Source organism: Anabrus simplex, chromosome 1 (assembly GCF_040414725.1).
Source record: "Anabrus simplex isolate iqAnaSimp1 chromosome 1, ASM4041472v1, whole genome shotgun sequence".
NCBI lineage: Eukaryota > Metazoa > Arthropoda > Insecta > Orthoptera > Tettigoniidae > Anabrus > Anabrus simplex.
In genome coordinates this window covers 1722977817-1722999179 of record NC_090265.1, presented here as the reverse complement: position 1 = coordinate 1722999179, position 21363 = coordinate 1722977817, and the positions used below count along the sequence as shown (strand labels likewise).

Below are 21363 nucleotides of genomic sequence, written 5' to 3'. Positions count from 1 at the left end.
ATTATGAATTTAAAAAAAAGCAATTTGCACAACCCCTGTTGTCTCATCAGCTAATTCTTTCCTTTATTTTCTTTATTTATAAACTCAATTATTAGCGGAAATTAAAACTGAAATGGCGTATGGCTTTTAGTGCCGGGATGTGTCCGAGGTGATTTGACGCTCATCGGCGACCTGAGCGTCGTGATGAGGATGAAATGATGATGATGATGACGACACATTCACCCAGTCCCAGGGTAATTAACGAACTATGGTTAAAATTCCCGACCCTGCCGGGAATCGAACGCGGGACCCCTCTGACTAAAGACTAGCACGCTAACCATTTAGCCATGGAGCCGGACGTTATTTGCGGAAATACTCACAAAATACCGTTCGTCACGGCTAACCGATTTGTACAGCGCCACAGCAAGTGGCGGAGACTTTGCATGCAAAAGAGAATGAATTAGCATGTGCTGTGAGGAAGGGTAGCAGGGATATGTTTTTGCCAAGGTCATGGGCACAGGTATGATTCCCCCGCTTGTCGCACGCATTTGTCAGTCTGGCAGTCTCATTACTGTCTGTTTTAGTTTCTTAGTGGGATTCAAATACTTACTCTAATAGTTACTTCTAATTCCCAATCGCCGCTACTGCTATCTTGTGCAATAATTCCTCTATGATACAGTTGTATCTTCTTCCTGTGAAGGGTGTCCAAACAAGTTTTTATTTATATAAACGATTTTTTTTTTTTTTCACATTCTAACATTACGTCTACGGATGTTTCTCTGTAGGATCCTAGTACGTGCGCTAAAAGGAACTGAAACAACTTCCTGGAATTACAGACAGTGTATTACAGTTTCTAAAACACAGCGTACAAGCAACACATGTTTTAAAGAATTCAACCATCTCTTCCTGTGTAAGTTTGAACAACAATGCAGATACCTACTGAGCATTGCCAACCTAACCATCCTCAAGTGCTCCAGACAGGAGGGTTCGGCGTGGGTGTCGTGGACTTCTGCCATTGATGAGCGCGCATGCGCAGAGTGACAAGGTCGCTGGCTCACTCCGGCTGTCTGTACTCCAGTAGTACCAGATGATGACGCTTCTTGTGTGGATATGTGCGGCAGCGACGCTACTCGGGACGACGTTCGCGACACCGGCGCCCTTCAGACTCGTGCTGCTGCACACGAATGACATGCACGCTCGGTTTGAACAAACCGATCAGAACTCGAGCAAATGTCAGCCGAGACAAGGGGAGTGTTACGGAGGGTTTGCAAGGGTCGCTCACGAGGTCAGGCAGGCTCGCGCCAAGGCGAGATCAGGACAGTCTCCACCGGTGTTGTTCCTGAACGCCGGGGATACGTTCCAGGGGACAGTGTGGTATACTGTGCACAAGTGGCGCGTAGCAGCGGCCTTCATCAATATACTGCAGCCGGACGCTATCGTAAGTAACTAGTCTCTCCTAGCACTAGAGTGGACTTGGCCAGGCTCGTAGTAGTAATCAACAAATGACTATCGTTCAATTTCACATGTTTTCTCCTTCTATCATTCTTCTTTCTTAATCTGTTTACCCTCCAGGGTTAGTTTTTCCCTCGGACTCAGCGAGGGATCCCACCTCTACCGCCTCAAGGGCAGTGTCCTGGAGCGTGAGACGTTGGGTCGGGGATACAAATGGGGAGACTGACCAGTACCTCGTCCAGTCATTCTCACCTGCTATGCTGAACAGGGGCCTTGTGGGGCGATGGAAAGATTGGAAGGGATAGGCAAGGAAGAGGGAAGGAAGCGGCAGTGGCCTTAAGTTAGGTAGGTAACCATCCCAGCATTTGCCTGGAGGAGAAGTGGGGAAACCACAGAAAGCCACTTCGAGGATGGCTGAGGTGGGCATCAAACCCCCTCTACTCAGTTGACCTTCGGAGGCTGAGTGGATCCCATTCCAGCCCTCGTAGGCTACCACTTTTCAAATTTCGTGCTAGATCCGGAAATCGAACCCAAGCCTCCGGGGGTGGTAGCTAATCACACTAATCAGTACAGCACAGAGGCGGACTCACATGTTCTCTCTCTTCAAAATAACGTGCATCAACATAAAAACAGACCATCAGAAATATTTTTCAGTGCATGTAAAACAGTTACTACGTCATGTGGACTATCGACTGATTCTTGAATGATATTGATTCTTCCATGGAAGGCGTCGGCCCTTAACTGAAAATATCGTAGGTTATACGTTATCACTTCCGGTCCTTGTAACGCCGTACTGAATGGTTCAGACGGTTGAGGCGCTGGCCTTTTGACCCCAACTTGACAGGTTCGGTCCTAAAGGTGCTCAAATACGTCAGCCTTGTGTCGGTAGATTTACGTAAAAGAACTCCTGCAGGACAAAATTCCGGCATCTCGGCGTCTCCGAAAACCATCCAAGTCGTTAGTGGGAGGTAAAAATAATAACATTATTATTTGTTACGTAAACAGCATTCACGAAGTTTCCTTGCAATTGTACAACGGTGGCAGAGTATCGGCCTCCGGATCCGAAGATAGCGGGTTCAAACCCGACAAAAGTAGCCGCATTTTTGAAGGGCGGAAGAAGTCCATCTGCGACACTCCTTGTCGTACGATGTCGGCATGTAAAAGATCTCTTAAGACGCGTTTGGTCTTTGCGCGACCAAATTCATCAAATCTCAGCCACCGACGCCCAAGAGAGATTCGCTCTATTCTGCCATCCAGTAGGCTTAGAGTAAAACGGAACGTGGAAAATTACCAGCAGACAGCCGATGGCGTCAAATGAATAGGCCTATGTCTGCACACGTTAGCTGAGGCCATACGATTATTCATTCATAATTCGATTAGGCCATCTTAAGACCATATGAAACAGTTTTCTTCTTCTTGTCTTTCCAAAACTTCTTCATCGTTTCTCGGTGTTGTTGTTTTCTTTTTTCCGTCCATTTACTGCCTGAATTCTTGTTGGCTTCCTCTGAAAATTTAACACCAAATGCTGCTTTCCTCTTTTTTTTTTTATTTGCAGTTTGTTTTGTTAAGATTTTGAGTGTCCGCATCTGTAGTGTAGTGGTTAGTGTGATTAGCTGCCACACCAGGAGGCTCGGATTCGAGCCCCGGCTCTGCACGAAATTTAAAAAGTGGTACGAGGGCTGGAGAGGGGTCCACTCAGCCTCGGGAGGTCAACTGAGTAGAGGTGGGTTCGATTCCCACCTCAGCCATCCTGGAAGTGGTTTCCCGTGGTTTCCCACTTCTCCTATAGGCGAATGCCGGGATGGTACCTAACTTAAGGCCACGGCCGCTTCCTTTCCTCTTCCTTGCCTATCCCTTCCAATCTTCCCATCCCCCACCAAGGCCCCTGTTCAGCATAGCAAGAGAGGCTGCCTGGGCGAGGTACTGGTCATCCTCCCCAGTTTCATCCCCCGACCCAGAGTCTGCCACTCCAGGACACTGCCCTTGTGGTGGTAGAGTTGGGATCCCTCGCTGAGTCCGAGAGAAAAACCGACCCTGGAGGGTAAACAGATAAAGAAGAAGAAGTGTTCAAAAATGTGTTTAGTTAATCTTTGTCCATTCTGTACAGATGACCAAAGAATCTTCTTCTATTATTATTATTATTATTATTATTATTATTATTATTATTATTATTATTATTGTCCACCTCTATGGTGTAGTGGTTAGCATGATTAGCTGCCACCGCCGGAGGACCGGGTTCGATTCCCGGTTCTGCCACGAAAGTTGAAAAGTGGTACGAAGGCTGGAACTGGGTCCACTCAGCCTCGGGAGGTCAACTGGGTAGAGGGGGGCTCGATTCCTACTTCAGCCATCCTCGAAGTGGTTTTCCGTAGTTTCCCACGTCTCCTTCAGGTACCTAAGTTAACGCCACGGCAATTTCCTTCCTCTTCCTTGTATATCCCTTCCAGTCTTCCCACCTCCCACAAGGCCCCTGTTCAGCATAGCAGGTGACGCCGCGTGGGCGACTAGGACTAGGGGAAAGTTTTCATTCCCCTCCCCGAAGGGGAGGGGCGGGCCACTTAGAAGGTAACGCCTTCTGTCTGTCCAGGAGATTCGGCGGGTTTAGGGGATTTATTAGGTTTGTGGGCGGGGGGATGGGTTTTGATTCGGTGAAGGAGTTGGGTGGGGGTTTCGACCTCTTGGCTAAGTACGCATGGGCGAAGTACAATTGTATCCACCGAGTCAAAAGTCTCACGCTCCAGGACACTGCCCTTGAGGCGGTAGAGGTGGGATCCCTCCTTCGCTGAGTGCGAGGAAAAAACCAACTCTGGAGGATAAACAGATTAAGTCGAAAGTCATCTCCGTATAGGTCATGAAGGCCCTTGGAGTAGTGGAAGGTAACGGCCTCCACTATTCGTAACCTCGGCACTTGATGGGGTAGAGTGGTTCGCTCTACGCCCGGCCGCCTTTGCCCCCAGGAATTAACCTGGTACTCATTTTTGGCGTAGGCTGAGTGAACCTCAGGCCATGTGCACCTCCGGAAGTGGAAATCTCGTTTCTTAAATTTTACGACTTCCTAACGGGGATTCGAACCCACGTCCTTCCGGGCGAACCGAGCACGCCTTTACCGCCACGGCCAGGTAGTCCCTAAACATATTAAGGAAGAAAAAATATTATTATTATTGTTATTATTATTATTATTATTATTATTAATATTGCAGTCCATGTCCTCGATATACCATGTTTTTAAGCTGCAGCAACAAATTACTGATTATAAGTACAGTGCGTACGAAATGAATGTAGAATATTTCCACGTGGAAAGGCATTCTATGGGTTCTATGGGTGGTAGGAGCTGCATTATGCAAAATGGTCATCTTTATAGTTCGCAGAATGATCATAACACACTTTCATCGTGACCTGAAAATGAATACTTCCTTACAACACTGATCACAAACATTCAATCTAGCTAAATCAAAAAGCGGCTATGCGTTAAAACCATAGCTGCTTCTTTTCCTCTCTTAGCCTTTTGCTGTCCCAATGTCGCCATAATATCTATTTGTGTCGGTGTGACGAGGAACAAATTGTGCGTGGTAAATCACTTAGGACCAACAGATGTGTAACCACTCTTGAAGAACGAATACAGTATTATATTAAGTCTTTCTCTTTCCAGACCTTGTTATTGACCAGATTGTTTTCGAGAGCTTCCGGCGCTTAGGCAGTTTGACAAAACCAACTGTCAGGGAGATCCCTTTTCTCTTCCTCCTCCTGAGCTGCAGGAAAACAAACATACAATCAGTATACTGAAACTCTAATCAAATTACAGTCATCCGCTAACCATTCTTAACAAAGTCTTTACAGAGAATGATTGTACTCTACTTGCTCTTTTAAGTGTGTAGTTAAAAATATTCTTAAGAAATTTTGTACAGAATCCTCAGAAGACAAGTTGATGTATTTAATAGTAGCCTATTCAACGTATTCAAGAGTGATTTTTCTTCTCCTTCTTCTTCTTCTTCTTCTTCTTCTTCTTCTTTATCTGCTCACCCTCCAGGGTCGGTTTTTCCCTCGGACTCAGCGATGGATCCCACCTCTACCGCAGTGTCCTGGAGCTTCAGACTCTGGGTCGGGGTATACAACTGGGGATGATGACCAGTACCTCGCCTCACCTGCTATGCTGAACAGGGGCCTTGCGGAGGATGGGAAGATTGGGAGAGATAGACAAGGAAGAGGGAAGGAAGCGGCCGTGGCCTTAAGTTAGGTACCATCCCGGCATTTGCCTGGAGGAGAAGTGGGAAACCACGGAAAACCACTTACAGGATAGCTGAGGTGGGAATCGAACCCACCTCTACTCAGTTGACTTCCCGAGGCTGAGTGGACCCCGTTCCAGCCCTCGTACCACTTTTCAAATTTTGTGGCAGAGCCGGGAATCGAAGCCGGGCCTCCGGGGGTGGCAGCTAATCACACTAACCACTACACCCCAGAGGCGGACGAGTGATTTTACTTTTAAGTTATTATTTTTTAATAAGACGCTAGTGTTGGAAAAGTTTACCAATAAGGCAAAACATGTACCGTATTATGCTTGGACATTGAAATTGCATGTGTTTTCATTTGTGAAGTGATGTGTATTGATTAGATGGATACTTTAAATAAAATAGATCACAGTATGCAGATAAAGTTGGAATTCAAGAGGACAAATTGGGGGAAATATTCATTTATAGGAAGAGGGGTTAGGGAGTGGAATAATTTACCTAGAGAAATGTTCAATAAATTTCCAAATTCTTCGCAATTATTATTTATTTATCATTTATTTATTATTTATTATTTATTTATTTACCAAACAACAGGACCTGGACGTCTGCCCTAAATACAGATCAGTAGTGACTGATTGTTTCAATAAGAGATGGAATAGGTCGAACGAGGCTGTAGTCCATCGAGTATTTATTTATTTATTTATTTATTTATTTATTTATTTATTTATTTATTTATTTATTTATTTATTTATTTATTTATTTATTTATTTATTTATTTATTGTGATCCTGACAGGTACAGATCCAATATTATGGAACACAAGTGATAAATACATTAATACTATACTATCATAGTTAGCTTATAGGGTGACCAGACGTCCCTTTTATTACGTGATTATCGGGCGAGTTGGCTGTGCGTTTAGGGACGCGCGGCTGTGAGCTTGCATCCGGGGGATAGTGGGTTCGAATTCCACTGTCGGCAGCCCTGAAGATGGTTTTCCGTGGTTTCCCATTTTCAAACCAGGCAAATGCTGGGGCTGTATCTTAATTAAAGCCACGGCCGCTTCCTTCCAAGTCCTGGGCCTTTCCTATCCCATCGTCGCCATAAGACCTATCTGTGTCGATGTGACGTAAAGCCACTAGCACAAAAATTATTACGGGATTGCCCTTTATATTTCTAAAGAATCTCGTTATCCCAGCAAAAAAAAAAAAATATACGTGATGCATATTGCCCCGTTTTACGTGAACCGTCCCGTATATTTTAAAATACAGTGCTTTAACTTTATGTATCACAAAGCTATGTTGTATAATTTCTCGCTGGGTTGAGTGGCCTCATACGGTTGAGACGCTGGCTTTCTGTTCCCAATTTGGCAGGTTCGATCCTGGTTCAGTCCGGTGATATTTGAAGGTGTTCAAATATGTCAGCCTCTTGTCAGTAGATTTACTGGCACGTAAAAGAACTCCTGCGGGACTAAATTTTGACACCTCGGCGTCTCCGACGTAAACACAAAATACATTTTTCATTGTGTAAAGTAATTACAGTTTGTTTGGTTGGCACTAAATGTAACACACCGGTGAGACAGACGTATATAAAACTAGCTGATGTACCCGTGCTTCGCTACGGAATTCTACATTGTATACAGAATTCTAGGTTAGCTAGTGTACACGTTGTGAGCAAGATTGTGTGAAATAGTATAGCTCTTAACGCGACGGGGAAGTTACCAGATATCTTTTCTCATATGAAGACTGAGTTAGGAAATTTTCACTGTAATGGTAGACCCGCTTACATACCATCAGTCACAATCAGGTTGGGGAACTTTATTATAATGGTAGACACACACTCTCCACCTGCCTTTTTACATCCTCAAAAAGACTGTCTTATTGGTTTTCCCAACTGAAATGAACATTCATTACAATGAAGTCAGTAGGAATGGCGTGATTAAAAGCAATACTTTCATATGAAATACTCGATTAAATTAAAAACTACACATTTTCTCACTTTTAACGAACAGGACTAAGCTGTCGATCTAACAGTCCAAAGTTCCACAGCTCGAATGACCATGCCGCAGACTGCCGTAAGCCGTGAACACTCTTCGTCACTTTTCGGCGGGGAGGGGGTCGAATAGTGGAGACTCCCAGAGCAAAAACTATGCCCTTTTACTACTCTGTTTCCTAGGAGTACCCGATGAGTCGGCAAGTATCAAGTGACTTCACTGGCGGCGGAAAAAAACTATCTGAACTGGAGGCAAATTTTTCCTCAAGCCAGAGGAGAAACCCCCTCTTCACTGCTAATTTGGAATTAAATGAATGTAGAATTTAATAAAAATGAAGAGGAAGAAGATTTTCTTAAGAAACGGCTCTTTTCAGGGTTGAATTTTGAGTTATTTAGTTAATTGTGGTGCTATAATTTGGAATAGCCCTAGCTGTTATTCTAGACCAGGGCTACTACAACTCTACTAAGTGTGCCTCTGCCTTAAGTATGCCCACTGCTCATTCAAAACAGCGCGTCAGAGCAGGGATCGAATAGCTGGAATACTATGATGTACCAGTGTGTTACGTACCAGCTGTATCAGAAAATGTACGAAGCAGAGGAATGGTATGCTAAAGAAGAAAGTTTTCTAACTCCCCGGCTATTTCCCGCCAATATTCAGACAGGCTATTATACTGTACTCGGTACGCAGCAGTAATCCCATCTATCGGAGTTGAGAGGCAGCATAAGAGACAAAGAACATCACAACAAACAATGGTCAATGTAATGTTATTATTGATCAATGTTATGCGCTTTCGACATTGTAGGCCTTCGCATTCAGTTTCCTTTCGACTCTGAAATACCACTCTTATCATAATCGGTACGTTAAAACTGAATAAAACATAAATGACAGGATATTGTATAGATATTTAAAAATTACATTTTAGGCGCCTTCCCCTAAACTACAATTTCATCCAGGGTAAATAAAATTGTTTATAGATTAGACTGTAGTTTCTTATTCTCCGACTCCGTATACCGATTTCCATTAAATTCTGTTAACCTATTTTCTCGTGGCTCGGCGTTAATATGGACTTAGCAACAAAAACACAAATTCATGAATATCTGTGTTCTAATAGCCGGTACGGTAAAAATGTATAAGACATAAATGGTCGGAAATTTAATTCTTTATAACTTTGGTTATGTAGTATTTATCGATACGACCACTAATAATATAAATATTTGAGAATTAAATTTTAGGCCTTCCACTAAACTACCATTTTATTCAGCGTGAATTAAATCATTCACATCCTAGATTGTAGTGGCTAATTCTCGGACTTCGCATACCAATTTTCAATAAGATAGAACCACTAATAATGTAAATATTTAAGAATTAAGTTTTAGGCCTTCCTGTAAACTACCATTTCGTTCAGCGTAAACAAAATTATTTATATCCTAGATTGTAGCGACTTATTTCCCAACTTTGCATATCAATTTTTATTAAGATAGGACCACTATTAAGATAAATATTTGAAAATTAAATTTTAGGCCTTCCCCTAAACTACCATTTCAGTCAGCGCGAATAAAATTATTTATGACCTAGATTGTAGCGACTTATTCCCCGACTTTGCATACCGATTTTCATTAAATTCTCTCTGGCCGTTTTCTAGTGATGTGTGTACATACATGCATACATACATACATACATACATACATAATTAGGATAATAATTAGGATTCTCACAGAAGACAGGAAGGAAGATAGGACTCCCTCAAACAATGTACAGGTTACAGTAGGTGTACAAGAGGGAGGGGAAGGAAAGGGAGGAGTTGTAGAAGACAGGTGGTCTAATGTTCTAAGGGGAAGGAGACTGCAGGCTATGGGCTCTATTCAGGATCAGAATTCAGGACAGGTGTCTGTGCGAAATCGGTACGGGTCACTCCAGGTAGAACAACAGAGGGAAGATGAGGGACAGGGAACTGTTGCTGAGATGCGTGGAAGTAGGAGGAAGGGAAAAGGTAGGGAAGGGAAATGTAGAGTAGAGGATAGGAAAAGACAGGTGGAACAGGGTCATGGGAAGGAGGAAAAGGAGGAGGAAGTAGCTTCTGCAGCTATCAGGAAAGATAGGGCTGACCAGGAGGGAAGGGGATCAAATGAGATGGGTACGGTTGAGGCTCTGGTCATGGGGGATTCCATCGTTAGACATGTGGGGAAAGTATGTGGAGGAAAGGGAACCAGGGTAGAATGTTATCCAGGAATTAGGTTGAGGCAGATGTTGAGGAAAGTAGAAGAGAGGGAGGAGGGGAAGGAGAAGGTGGTAGTGTTTCACGTTGGTACCAACAACGTAAGGCAAGCTGATATAAGTACCAACATAGTTGGAGATGTGTGGGATCTGGTAAATGCAGCACGGGTGAAGTTTAAGAAAGCGGAGATTGTTATTAGTGGAATACTGTGTAGGAGGGATACTGACTGGAGGGTGATTGGGGATTTAAATGAGACTATGGAGTGGGTATGTGGGAAACTGGGAGTGAAATTTCTAGATCCTAATGGGTGGGTAGGAGATAGGGATCTGCGCTCGGATGGCCTTCATTTAAACCGCAGTGGTACGTATAAGTTAGGAAATTTGTTTGGAAGGGTAATAGGGAGGTACATTCAGGGAAACGGGATGGCCTAGGGAGCGGTGATAAGGGAACAGGGAACTGGAAATCAAGTAGGGATGACATAAAATTGTTAGTGTTGAACTGTAGAAGTATTGTAAAGAAAGGAATAGAATTAAGTAATTTAATAGATATATATTTACCAGATATTGTAATAGGAGTTGAATCATGGCTGAGAAATGATATAATGGATGCAGAAATTTTCTCACGGCACTGGAGTGTGTATCGTAGAGATAGGATATAAATGGTGGGAGGGGGAGTGTTCATTCTGGTGGAAGAAGAATTTGTAAGCTACGAAAAAGTTAAAGATGAGACACATGAAATTCTAGATATAAGGCTCATTTCTAAAGATAATAGGCAACTTGATATATTTGGAGTGTACAGACCGGGAAAGGGTAGCACTGATGCGGATTCGGAATTATTTGATAGGATAGTCAGCTATGTGGGAAACGACATGGAAAGAAATGTGATTGTAGCGGGAGATCTGAATTTGCCAGATGTCAATTGGGAAGGAAATGCGAACAACAGGAAGCATGACCAACAAATGGCAAATAAGTTAATATGGGAAGGACAGCTGATTCAGAAAGTGATGGAACCAACCAGAGGGAAAAATACCCTGGATGTCGTGCTGATAAAACCAGATGAGCTCTATAGGGAAACTGAAGTAATAGATGGTATTAGTGATCATGAAGCTGTTTTTGTGGTAGTTAAAAATAAATGTGATAGAAAGGAAGGTCTTAAAAGTAGGACTGTTAGGCAGTACCATATGGCTGATAAAGCAGGCATGAGGCAGTTTCTAAAAAGTAACTATGATCGGTGGAAAACGGTAAATAAAAATGTAAACAGCCTCTGGGATGGGTTTATAGAAATTGTTGAGGAATGCGAAAACAGGTTTGTACCTTTAAGGGTGGTAAGGAATGGTAAAGAGCCACCTTATTATAATAGAGAAATAAAGAGACTAAGAAGGAGGTGCAGACTGGAAAGAAATAGAGTTAGAAATGGCTGTGGAAGTAAGGAGAAATTGAAGGAACTTACTAGAAAATTGAATCTAGCAAAGAAGGCAGCTAAGGATAACATGATGGCAAGCATAATTGGCAGTCATACACATTTTAGTGAAAAATGGAAGGGTATGTATAGGTATTTTAAGGCAGAAACAGATTCCAAGAAGTACATTCCAGGAATAATTAATGAACAAGGGGAGTGCGTATGTAAGGATCTTCAAAAGGCAGAAGTATTCAGTAAGCAGTATGTAAAGATTGTTGGTTACAAGGATAATGTCGAGTTAGAGGAGGAGACTAAGGCCAAAGAAGTAATAAAATTTACATATGATAACAATAACATTTACAATAAGATACAAAAGTTGAAAACTAGAAAAGCTGCTGGAATTGATCAGATTTCTGGGGATATACTAAAAACAATGGGTTGGGATATAGTACCATATCTGAAGTACTTATTTGATTATTGTCTAGTCGAAGGAGCTATACCAGATGAATGGAGAGTTGCTATAGTAGCCCTTGTGTATAAAGGAAAGGGTGATAGACATAAAGCTGAAAATTACAGGCCAGTCAGTTTGACATGCATTGTATGTAAGCTTTGGGAAGGCATTCTTTCTGATTATATTAGACATGTTTGTGAAATTAATAACTGGTTCGATAGAAGGCAATTCGGTTTTAGGAAAGGTTATTCCACTGAAGCTCAACTTGTAGGATTCCAGCAAGATATAGCAGATATCTTGGATTCTGGAGGTCAAATGGACTGTATCGCGATTGACCTGTCTAAAGCATTTGATAGGGTGGATCATGGGAGACTACTGGCAAAAATAAGTGCAATTGGACTAGACAAAAGAGTGACTGAATGGGTTGCTGTATTTCTAGAAAATAGATCTCAGAGAGTTAGAGTAGGTGAAGCTTTGTCTGACCCTGTAATAGTTGAGAGGGGAGTTCCTCAGGGCAGTGTTATCGGACCTTTATGTTTTCTTATATATATAAATGATATGAGTATTTTTTGCTATTTTGTTTAACGTCGCACCGACGCAGATATGTCTTATGGCGACGATGGGATAGGAAAGGTCTAGGAAGTGGACGGAAGCGGCCGTGGCCTTAATTAAGGTACAGCCCCGGCATTTGCCTGGTGTGAAAATGGGAAACCACGGAAAACCATCTTCAGGGCTGCCGACAGTGGGGCTCGAACCCACTATCTCCCGATTACTGGATACTGGCCGCACTTAGCGACTGCAGCTATCGAGCTCGGTAATGATATGAGTAAAGGAGTGGAATCGGAGGTAAGGCTTTTTGCGGATGATGTTATTCTCTATAGAGTGATAAATAAGTTACAAGATTGTGAGCAACTGCAACATGACCTCGAAAATGTTGTGAGATGGACAGCAGGCAATGGTATGTTGATAAACAGGGCTAAAAGTCAGGTTGTGAGTTTCACAAATAGGAAATGTCCTCTCAGTTTTCATTACTGCGTTGATGGGGTGAAAGTTCCTTTTGGGGATCATTGTAAGTATCTAGGTGTTAATATAAGGAAAGATCTTCACTGGGGTAATCACATAAATGGGACTGTAAATAAAGGGGACCGATCTCTGCACATGGTTATGAGGGTGTTTAGGGGTTGTACTAGGGATGTAAAAGAGAGTGCATATAAGTCTCTGGTAAGACCCCAACTAGAGTATGGTTCCAGTGTATGGGACCCTCACCAGGATTACCTGATTCAAGAACTGGAAAAAATCCAAAGAAAAGCAGCTCGATTTGTTCTGGGTGATTTCCGACAAAAGAGTAGCGTTACAAAAATGTTGCAAAGTTTGGGCTGGGAAGAATTGGGAGAAAGAAGACGAGCTGCTCGACTAAGTGGTATGTTCCGAGCTGTCAGCGGAGAGATGGCGTGGAATGACATTAGTAGACGAATAAGTTTGAATGGCGTTTTTTAAAAGTAGGAAAGATCACAATATGAAGATAAAGTTGGAATTCAAGAGGACAAACTGGGGCAAATATTCATTTATAGGAAGGGGAGTTAGGGATTGGAATAACTTACCAAGGGAGATGTTCAATAAATTTCCAATTTCTTTGAAATGATTTCTGAAAAGGTTAGGGAAACAACAGATAGGGAATCTGCCACCTGGGCGACTGCCCTAAATGCAGATCAGTATTGATTGATTGATTGATACAGACAGACAGACAGACAGACAGACAGACAGACAGACAGACAGACAGACAGACAGACAGACAGACAGACAGACAGACAGACAGACAGACAGACAGATATTACGGGAAAGTAAAAAGTGCATTTCCTTGTTACTGTGGACATGACCGATACAGAAATACCATTATTTTCAAATTTTGAGCAATGTACAGACAAAACGCTTATTTTATATATATATATATATATATATATATATATATATATATATAGATAGATAGATAGATAGATATATGTAATCATGGCAACTTATAATCCTGCATAGCGAACATTGTTTTGATATGAATATGTCTTTATGGCTGAGGATTATCCGAAAATTTATGAACGCGACAAAATGCGTGACAGAAGTGACATCAAATTTGTTGTTACCGTAGGCCTTGGTAGCCAAAGAAGCTCTATGAAATGATGCAAATAAATAGTTCGTTAATAATATTTTAATTTAATATTCATGGTCATTGAGCCTCCGTTGCTCAGACGGCAGCGCGTCGGCCTCTCGCCGCTGGATACAGTGGTTCAAATCCCGGTTACTCCATGTGAGATTTGTGCTGGACAAAGTGTAGGCGGGACAGGTTTTTCTCCGGGTACTCCTATTTTCCCTGTCATCTTTAATTCCAGCAACATTCTTCATCCTCATTTCATACCATCTATCAATCATTAATAAATCACTTTGGGAGTGGCGACCCCATCGTAATAATAGCCTATATATATGCTTCATTCACTCCATCCCTGACCCGGTCAATGACTGGAAAACAGGTTGTAGGTTTTCATTTTCATTCATGATCATTACGGTAGCTTTTTGCAAAGGGAAAAGGTTCTTTTTTGCAACACTTTATATACTGGAATTGGGCCGTTTTCATTTTTTATAATAATAATAATAATAATAATAATAATAATAATAATAATAATAATAATAATAATAATAATAATAACTTGTTTTCTATAAATAAATTGTACTCTTTATGAGGACTCGGAGCCTCCGTGGCTCAGGCGGCAGCACGATGGCTTCTCACCACTGGGTTCCGCGGTTCAAATCCCGGTCACTCCATGTGAGATTTGCGCTGGACAAAGTCGAGGCGGGCAGGTTTTTCTCCGGGTACTCCAGTTTTCCCTGTTATATTTCATTCCAGATACACTCTCCAATATCATTTCATTCCATCTACCATTCATTAATCATTTCCCCAGAGGAGTGCGACATGCCTCGGCAGCCGGCACAATTCCTATCCTCGCCGCTAGATGGAGGCTTCATTCATTCCATTCCTGACCCGGTCGAATGACTGGAAACGGGCTGTGGATTTTCACTCTTTGTGGGATCTGTTGCTCGTGTTAAGAAATTCTAATCTTAAATAGGGCCTAATAATCAACGGCAGGTAAGGTGTCCCGTAGTTTCACGCTTGTTATCTGGTTACGTTTGTTATCTGGTGACGCTATATCACAGTACACTGTACATTTCACACATAATTTTCAAATTAAAATAAACTTAATACAATACCTAAGTTAAGACACTCTACACATATAATTTCCAAACATCAGCTAAAGTAGAGTTACATTTAAAAAGCTAGGCCACTAGTATCAAACACACACGTGAAGTGTGATATACATAATGAAGTATTGGTATATACTGTACTAGCAAGATACCCGTGCTTCGCTACGGTATTATACTGAAATTTATAATAGAATGGATATCGATTTATATATAATCCGTCAAAATTCGAGATCTGACTCGTTTTCTGAGAGATTACGGCAAGTTCCCTCCCATTTTTCAATCTTTCTTTCCAGCAATCGATTTCGTACTTCCCGGGCTAGGACCATGTATTCCACCCGGGCAGTTCGGTCCCTAAATGTTTGCCATCTTTTCCTATAAGCATTTTTAATATGGATCAAATTCTTGAGGAGATTCGGCGTGGTGTCTTCTTGGGTGCCTTGGCAGTACTGAACCCGCGGCCGGACTGCATTTGTAGTCATTACCCGTCCAGACCCGTTTCCAGCGCGGTCCGCACATTTGACGACGGTCCAGAATATTATTATTATTATTATTATTATTATTATTATTATTATTATTATTATTATTATTATTATTATTATTATTATTATTATAGATGTTCTGGACCCCACAGCAAGATGCAAGACCGCTAATTGGCGGTAAATTCCATCTGCTGCCATTGTCATTTTTGACATTGTGACCAGCACCATTGTCGCGCGTAGGCAAGTACGCGGAATTTCTGGCGATACGAATGACACACTTCCGTGCATTATTGACCTTATTATAGAGGTGAACAATTGGACAGTCAATCTCATTCCTATCGTTTATTTCAAATGTTTTTAATTTTTATTTATATGCCAGTAGAATCTACTGTAATCAAAGAACGTTCTCCGAAGGAAAAGATGGCTCTTGAAAACGAACCCAGGAAAGATTACACATGATCGGTTTATGCTCAGAATAAGTACATCGAAAATCCACAGCCTGTTTCCAGTCATTCGACAGGGTCAGGAATGGAATGAATAAACAGTAAAATCAATTGGTCTAACCTCCTTTTACACCCCACCGTCGTTAGTTTCATTCACCCCCCCCCCCCCGCAAAAAAAGAAAAGAAGGCGTGTTTCTTTATGTTTAAAAGAGATTCCAACTCCAATGTTCACGTCTATAACCTTCAGTTTTGAGATATAAGTATCCCCATAAAAATAATTCACTTTTTTCACATCTTTCACCCCCCCCCCCTTAGCGAATTTTCCTGCAACAAACTCGTTTCTTTAATAGTAAAGTATCTTCTAAATACCAATTATCACGACTCTAACTTCTTCAGTTTTTGATTTATGTGTCCTCATGAAAGGAATTCAACTCCTTTTCACTCCCGCCTCCAAGATTATTCCCCCCCCCCCCCCCCCACCAAAACGCGTTTTTCTTTGATTTTAAAGGAGATCCAAATACAAATTTTCACGCCTGTAACAAATATAGTTTTTATTAGATGTAAGTATTCTCATACAATTAAGTCTATTTTTCAATAATTTCACCCCCCCCCCCTCATTGGATTTTCGGAGATTACGCGTTTCTTTACTTTTTAAACCAGATTCAAAATATCAAATTTCACGTCTATAACACCTTCATTTTTGAGATATCAGTAGCCCAATTAAAAGAAATCAACACTATCTCCAGTCAATTTTACCCCCCCCCCTCCACCCAAGTGGTATTTCCGAAAAATAAAAATACACGTTTCTTTATTTTTAATAAGATAAAAAATACAATTTTTCACTTCTGTAACATGTTAACTTTTTTGAGATAAACTGTAGAAATTCTCATTTTAAAATTTCACCACTTTTAGTTCCCCTTAAGTGGAGTTTCCAAATACAAAACACCTATGTTTCTTTACATTTACAGGAGATTCCAAATACACACCTTTTACGTCTGCAACATTTTACGTTTCTCAGATATTCTGTAGATATAGTCTTTCAAAAAATTCACCCCAATTTGTCACTCCTGTTCAACCGCCATTAATTGGATTTTCCAAAAGCAAAATAATACGTGTTTCTTTGTTTTAAAAGGAGATCCCAAATACAAATTTTCAGTTCTGTAATATATTCAGTTTCTGAGATATATGTATCCTCATTAAAGGCATTCAACCTATTATTCACCCTTTTAAACCCATCCTATTGGGATTTACAGAAAACAAAAAAATACATTTTCCTTCATTTGTAAGGGGGATTCTAAATACCATTGTTTACATCTGTAAACTTTTAAAGTTTTAAGATGTAGACACACTTATTTTAAAAATTCACCCCCCATTTAACCCCCCATTATTTGGATTTTCCAAAAACGAAAAAATTCCTGCTTCTTTAGTTTTAAAGTAGATCCCAAATACCACTTTTCAGGACTATAATATCTCCAGGTTCTGAAATATAAGTAGCCTCATTAAAGGCATTCAACCTTTTCTTCACCCTTTTCCACCCTTCCTATTGGGATTTTCCGAAAACAAAAAAAAATATGTGTTTCTTTATTTTTAAAGGAGATTCTAAATAAAAAATTTTACATCTATATGCTTTAAAAGTTTTGAGATATAGATACACTCATTTTAAAATTTCACCCCCTTTTCTGCCCCACCATGAATTGTATTTTCCAAAAACAAAAAATACGTGCTTCTTTATTTTTAAAGGAGATCCCAAGCACCAATTTTCAGGTCTGTAATTTCTTCAGTTTCTGAGATATAAGTATTCTCTTTAAAGGCATTCAACCCATTTTTCACCTCTTTTCACCCCTCCTATTGTAATTTTCCGAAAACAAAGAAATACGTGCTTCTTTATTTTTAATGAACATTCTAAATACCAATTTTTACATCTGTAAACTTTAAAAGTTTTGAGATATAGATGCACTCATTTCAAAAATTCACCCCCCTTTTCACCCTCCCATTAATTGGATTTTCCAAGAACAAAAAAATACGTGCTTCTTAATTTTTAAAAGCGAACAAAAGTTCCAATTTTCAGGTCTGTAATGTCTGCGGTTTCTGAGATATAAGTACCGGTATCCTGATTAAAGGCATTCAACCCCTTTTTCACCCGATTTCACCCATCCTATTGGGATTTTCTGAAAATAAAAAAAATACGGGTTTCCTTATTTTTAAAGAAGATTCTAAATACCAATTTTCACATCTGTAAACTTTTAAAGTTTTGAGATATAGATACACTCATTTTAAAATTTCACACCCCCTCTTCACCCCCTTAGCGACGGAATATCAAAAAATCCTCTCTTAGCGAGCACCTACATCTTAATATGAATATATCCTCAAAATTTCATTCATTTATGTCCAGTAGTTTTGGCTCGGCGATGATGAATCAGTCAGTCAGTCAGGACAAGTTACTTTATATATATATATAGATAGATATTCAATGCTATACAAACAATTCAATAACATATTGGACATAGGTTTAATGTTCGTGGATACTCCGAATAATACGTATTAGGAAGGACGAAGATCATCGAAATGCATCGAGAACACCGTTATCTAAATACTAAACGATTAATTTTCAATCTTAGAAATTCTAGTAGGCTATTGTTTCCACACAATTGTCGTGCAAGCATAAATTAAATAGGTTAGTGTGCTGCAAAATATATCCAAACCGAAAGTACCTGAGTATTCATTATAAATCCTCACGCAGTTAATGACTGGAGAATGCTTGTAGTGCTCATTTTGTTTATTTGAGTGTCAGCATGGCTGCTTTGTATTCATTCAAGGTTGCATTTCTTTTCCGGTAGTTATTTTCATAGCAACGCTACCTTGTTTACGAGGGTATTTTATTTGTTTATCGTACGGCTTTTAGTACCGGGGATGTCCGAGGGTACGTTTGGCCCGCTTGGTGCTCGTCTTTCTATGTGACTCCCATGGGCGACCTGCGCGTCTTGATGTAGCATGATGATGTTGATGAGGTTGGGAGAGGGTGAAACGCGGTGTGGGGCAAATATTCGTTAATAGGAAAGGGAGTTAGGGATTGGAATAACTTACCAGGGGAGATGTTCAATAAATTAACAGTTTCTCTGAAATCATTTAAGAAAAGGCTAGAAAAACAACAGAGAGGGAATCTGCCACCTGGGCGACTGCCCTAAATGCAGATCAGTATTGGTTACTGGGCACATAGCCTACGTCTATCGAATAATACCAAGGGGTCTACTCAAGAGAGTACCCATCCGACAGACGAATCATCACTAGCAGAATCATATGCTTGCAGTTCACGTGAACACTATGGAGAGGATTGGAATTTAATCTTGGTTTTAGGTACGCAACCTAGTAATGAGTGGGGTTCGGAAGTTTATGACCTAAAGAATTACAAATTATGCAAGCAAATATCCCGTAAAAACAGGTAAAATATGACTTAAGCATTTTAGAGATAGGTAGCATAAAACGTGTCAAAAAGTGATAAGCGATAATACAGCAGACACAACAAACCAACAGAACTACAGTAGGTACGTTGAAACATTATACATTAATTTAGTATCATAACTCCGAGGTGCAGTTCTCACTCTGTTTTCCTAAAAAACAAAAAAACAAAAAAGTACCAAGAAAGCTAAGTATTAGCAGTAGCGGCGATTAGGGGGAGAGAAAATATGACATTTTCATTACATTTTAGTCAGCAAAAACTAGGAAGTATTAAAAAAACAATTTGAATAAGCCCTGTTGTCTTATCAGCTAATTCTTTCCATTATTTAATTTAATTATTAACACAATTATTAACGAAAATATGCGCAAAATATCGTTCATCGTGGCTAACCGATTTTTATAGCGCCACAGCAAGTAGTAGAGAGTTTGGAGGTGCTGTGAGGAAGGGTAGCAGTTTCCTTCCCCCACCGAGAGGTCATGGCCATTATTCTAGCAGTCTGGCCGTTTCTTAGTGTATAGTCAAATCAAATACTAATCGATTTTTAATTGTATAATCACGCCGCACTTGTATTTAATTGTAATACATGTGTAATATTATCTGTCGGCGTACCTTCGTACAGCATCTCATTCTCTGAATCACGTCTTCTATACCTGCTCCCTAATTGCGGTCAGCATCCAGTATTCGGGAGATAATGGGTTCGAATCCCACTGTCGGCAGCTCTGAAGATGGTTTTCCGTGGTTTCCCATCTTCACACCAGGAAAATGCTGAGGCTGTACTTTTATTAAGGCCACGGCCGATTCCTTCCCACTCCTAGCCCCTTCCTGGCCCATCGTCGCCGTAAGACCTATCTGTGTCGGTGCGACGTAAAGCAGATTGCAAAAACAACCTGTTGCGTATATATTTCGGGAAAATAAAGAAAAGTACATCTACTACAAAGACAAAGACACCTCCGTACAGGCCATGAAGACCCTTGGAGGAGTGGAAGGTAAAGGCTTCCACCATTGTTAACCGCGGCGCGTGATGGGGTAGAGTGGTTAGCTCTACGCCCGGCCGCCTTTGCCCCCATGAATTAACCTGGTACTCATTTTTGGTGTAGGCTGAGTGAACCTCAGGGCCACATGCACCTCCGGAAGTGGAAATCTCGTTTCTTAAATTTTACGACTTCCTGACGGGGATTCGAACCCACGTCCTTCCGGGCAAACCAAGCATGCCTTTACCGCCTCGGCCAGGCAGCCCCTGGCCGAAATATGCATTTGTATGAAACACCGGATCCCGTGAGATCTCCGAAGTTAAGCAACACTGGGCGTGGTCAAGATTTGGATGGTTTGTCACGCGCTGTTGGTGGGGGAGCGGAAAGGAACTGGCCACCCTACCGTACGTAAACTCCGGCTCAGGCACACCTCTGCGGAGGTTCGGACCTGCCTTCGGGCAGAATACATCCTTACCTTACGGTATATACAACATAAAATTCCTTTTAACGGGATCGGGGATCCATCAATGACAGTTATTTTTTACATTTCGGTTAAAATGACCCCAGGAAAGAAATATGACTTTTCCTTAAAATCCGAATCGCAGTGATTAGAAATTGTATACCACGCCCTCTTCTAGCCTGCCAGCCAACATTCTGATGGAGAATTTTTCCTCCGGGAGGACTCGAACCGGCTAAGAACGGTGTCAGGCCACGTAAGATGACAGTGCTGTAATGCAAGCCATTACAACATTGTTCAGAGCGGCTATCAACGCTCTGTAAGCAGCTACTTCCTCTCTTCTTTCTTCTCTGATTACAGTCACACAACAGTGGGAGAATAAACAATCCAGAAGAGTTGGATGCCTAAAGAGCACCACCGTGTTAGCAGGACTGTTGTCGAGGGTATATGCGGATATACGCCGTATATCCTCTGGTTAACTCCAATCATTAGAATATGCCTTTCCCGATGGTGTTCTTTTCTTTCTTCCGTCCATTTACTGCCTCATTTCTTCTTGACTTTCTCTAGAAATTTAGCATCAAATGTTGCTTTCCT

At 41.2% G+C, this 21363-nt stretch overlaps 1 protein-coding gene across 1 annotated transcript in view; it reads left to right on the top strand.

Moving 5' to 3' along the window:
- The first annotated feature begins 1032 nt into the window (after nucleotides 1-1032).
- The window catches only part of LOC136858718 (protein 5NUC), a 178457-nt gene continuing 158126 nt past the window's right edge, over nucleotides 1033-21363 (top strand). Inside the window, exon 1 of the mRNA XM_067138460.2 lies at nucleotides 1033-1417. Coding sequence (XP_066994561.2) covers nucleotides 1067-1417 — 351 coding nt within the window. The 5' untranslated portion in view covers nucleotides 1033-1066. The remainder of the gene's footprint in view (nucleotides 1418-21363) is intronic.